This window comes from Henckelia pumila, chromosome 2, assembly GCF_033568475.1.
Source record: "Henckelia pumila isolate YLH828 chromosome 2, ASM3356847v2, whole genome shotgun sequence".
Classification (NCBI taxonomy): domain Eukaryota; kingdom Viridiplantae; phylum Streptophyta; class Magnoliopsida; order Lamiales; family Gesneriaceae; genus Henckelia; species Henckelia pumila.
In genome coordinates this window covers 134,084,962-134,088,788 of record NC_133121.1, presented here as the reverse complement: position 1 = coordinate 134,088,788, position 3,827 = coordinate 134,084,962, and the positions used below count along the sequence as shown (strand labels likewise).

Here is a 3,827-nt window from a genome sequence, read left to right as displayed (position 1 = left end):
TTTACTTCAAATGTATATCATGAAAAATACCAAGAGAATTATTCAATTGAACCGATTTATATTTGAATTGATACTAGTGATTGGTACACGGTTGTTTTCTAAACTGATATAATGATTTTTCAACTATATTAATAGGAGAATTTCTTCTTCTTTAAGGTGATTAGTATTTTTTTCATTTTTTTAATATTTATATTAGTTCAGTTAAATTAAGACGGCTACAAATATAAATGTATATTGGTGCATGTCACATTGACGAACCAAATTGATTAATATACCGACTTAAATCAACAATAGCTTATGTCAATCAATTTAGATATCCCACAACGTCAAAGTTTCCATTTTATTTCATGTATATTGATCGAATTTAGCTTTATTAAAATAAATAAAACCGTGACAAAAAATCTATAGCTATTATTTTAGTGTTTAAATAAAAAAATAAAGTTATTATTTTCTTAAGATCTAGCTGACCGACACCCGTTCAGAGAAATCAATTCCAAACATTTATTTTTAACTAATTTTGATCAATAATTTCGTTAGTTGTAACTACGCAAATTCCTTTTCTGTGGGCAAGTCAACTAGATTAGCTTATCTTAGCTTATTAATGCACTTGAAAATGCAAAGTAAAAAAAATATACACTTCTTCCTGGAAATAACTAATTTTGATTTCTCCACGCCATTATTAATTTGAAAATATCCGAGTATATACATTAGGTTTTTGGCTTTTTGCGTGATAAATTATAAAAACATCATTGAATCCATCGTTTATTTGAAAAACATTATATGTAAAACGAAGGTTATACACACTGTTATACATTATATTTTAAATTACAAAACTATCTCAATGACGAGAGTCACGAGATATTTCAATTAAAGTATTTGGGATAATTTTATAATTTCAAAGATAAAGCTGTAACATTAATTATACATATAAAATGACTCTTTTTACACAAAAATTTTTATGCCGAAAACAATACATTTTAGTTGTAAAAATGGACAGAGTTGAATAGTTGACCATATCTCACGGATAAATATCTATGAGATTATCTCACGAAGACCCATTATTATTTTTATATATTTTTATTATATGTTACTCTTGAAAATAAAAAATTTCATCTCGTATAAAACTTAAAATGTACATCTAGATTCTAGCATGACCATAATAAATTTTTCCCCCTTAAAAAAAAATAAAAACTTGCCATTATCATCAGGTTATTGGGCAGGCTCTGAAGTTAATGGGCTGGGCCCATTATGATCGTGACCCACCAAGGATATAAGATTAGGATTCTTCCGCTACGGTGGCCGAGTTCGAATTTGAAAAAATGCAGCAATTCCCGGCGTTCATGGCTGAATATCCATGGTCCACACGCATCATTCCCACTTCGTACTTGCTCCCTGCTCAGTGGCCTCACCCCCAAAACGACGAGCTCCTTCTCGCCATGGAAGAATCCGAGTACGAAGAAAAGGTCATTTTTTGTTTCATTTCATTGATTTTATACGCTACCTGTTAGTTTCGAGGTCAAGTGTGGAAAATTTCGATGTTTTTATTTATGTTTGGGCATTTTTTCTCTTGAAACTAAAGATGGAGATATGGGTTGGATCTATTTTTTTTATTGGGACGTAATTCTGCGGTTTGTGGTTTGAAGGGTTCGCAATAGGGTTATGCTTTTTGAGATAAAAGACCGATAGTTTTTGGTTGAGAAAATTAATTTAGATTAATGATTTTGGCTCCCTTTATTCGTTTGTATTATTTTATGTACATGATATGAAAGAATAGTTATTATGCATTTTGGGTTTGCCATTAATGTGGGAACTGAATTTGGTTGCTTAATCTAAATTATAAGCAATTCATCTGTGTTCTGCAAGTTTGTTTGTCCTTGTGAGTGTATCACCAAACGAAGTGAACAACCACAGACGGAGCTCTGATATTATCTATCATTTCACGGGTATCTTCGGGACAAAACAGAGAAAGCCGTTGTGGCCAATTGACAGGCATCACAATTTCGAAAAACTTCAAAATATCATTAACTCCTATTAATGGAGCTTCATAAAAAATTGCAATTATAGTAATGATTAGACAATTAGTTAATTGATAATTTGGTAGACCATTAGATGCTAAATGTTTTCTGCAGAGTTGACCAATTTCAACTGCTTAAGAATTGAATGGGGAGGATTCGATTCTGCGGTCTTAAGCATTGAAGTTTTAATCTGAAGGCGATGCATTATTTGATCATGCATATCAGTGATCCGGGGATTACTTTGTTCTCCTTTTAACATAGAGATATGTAGATGAAAGAGTGGATAGCTAACCCGAGAAGTTTGGTACTAGTCGGAGTGACGATGATATTTAATCTAATCACAATGATAACATTCCTAGTAAATGTGTAAAGAAACATATTAGGGGAAGTATGACATCAGTGACCTTCTGATTAAGAAATCAAATATATGGTTTTCCAGTGTTTATATACATGAGGCACGAGTTTAGATCACATTATAAATGGTGTGGGTCATGGTTATCAGATGACGTAGGGAAGCGATTGTTTGAACTTCAAATCTCCCTACATCCAAGAAAAATCGAAGAAATCTTGTACATTTTCTTTGTTTTGGTACTCACTGGGATAATCTGGTCGGTGAACTTCTGATCCTCAATTTGATTTTTGACTTTTGAGGCATCTGTAAGGTGCTAATCATCTATGGTCAATGTAGTAGGCTTAGATGTTGAGTATAGCTGAAACTTAAGTGAGTTTGTTTGTTAAGTTTTCATTGCTCATGGGTCACAAGACTCATAACATACACACATGGAGGTTGGAGCTTTTTGACAAGGTTTTGAGAAAATGGAACATGAGATATACAAGTATGTGATGCTTTTGGAATTCTTTCGTATTGGTTTTGACAATCAGCTAGTTATAATATACTTTCATCGTCCTAATTTTGAGATTATTAACCAGGCTACAGTCTTCAGAACAGAATAGGTAGAGAACTGTTGCTCCGTCCTCTCAAATCATCCACAACGATTTGACTAAGTGGAAAAAGAAAGTAAGCTAAACGGCTTCTCTCAGAAAATTATGTTTTTGAGGAGAACAGGGATAGTTTTCTCTGTAAACTTGAGATACATTATACTTAGGCTCCGCTTGGCTCCTAGAACAAGATAATTGAGGATCTATAATACGAAGATAATGAGCTTAAACATACAAGTAACAGAATAATTTTCAACTTCAATTATCATTGAACTTGAGCCGCACGCTGGATGAAACAATGATGCAGACTCGTATTCGTCACACGAAGTGGTGGCTTAGTGTTGAAAAGAACTACCACGTTTTAAGTCCAACAAGGCTTGAGAAGTCTCCAGTCATACATACTTTTTACGCTATAAAGTTCTGAAGTCGTTGCCCCTTAAAGTGCATGGAATGGCTTTAAACCAACATAGAACATATTCTTAACTGTTTACTGGCATCTACCTTCTCAAATCATTCCAGTGATTTACTTCTCATGGCTGAATTTTCTTGCATTTATGTTTGTTGCATCTGTAGTGTAATGAAATTAGAAAGGCATGTAACAACGTGATCATCATTGGGAAGGCCACTGCTGATAATGATAAAGAAGATGCTGACAATGAGGCAGATGACGACGACGCTGACAATGCCGAGGAGTCGGAAGGCGACGAATTCGATCAGGAAACTCGTTGAAATGTGTGTAAATTTGCAACCCCTGCATTCTACCGGGGAAGTAGAAGAATTCTTTATCTTCAGTATCTTGTTGTGAGAGTTATATTTGATTGTTGTAAACAAGAATTCAATGATTTTGAATGATTTCATAGGTCAATTTTGTGA

The 3,827-nt window shown here is 33.6% G+C and overlaps 1 protein-coding gene across 1 annotated transcript; it reads left to right on the top strand.

The window, feature by feature from the left end:
* The first annotated feature begins 1,299 nt into the window (after positions 1-1,299).
* LOC140884291 (uncharacterized) lies at positions 1,300-3,827 on the top strand. The gene is made up of 2 exons (XM_073291006.1): positions 1,300-1,463; positions 3,528-3,827. The coding sequence occupies exons 1-2, from the start codon at positions 1,320-1,322 to the stop codon at positions 3,681-3,683; spliced, it is 300 nt and encodes a 99-aa protein (XP_073147107.1). The 5' UTR covers positions 1,300-1,319; the 3' UTR covers positions 3,684-3,827.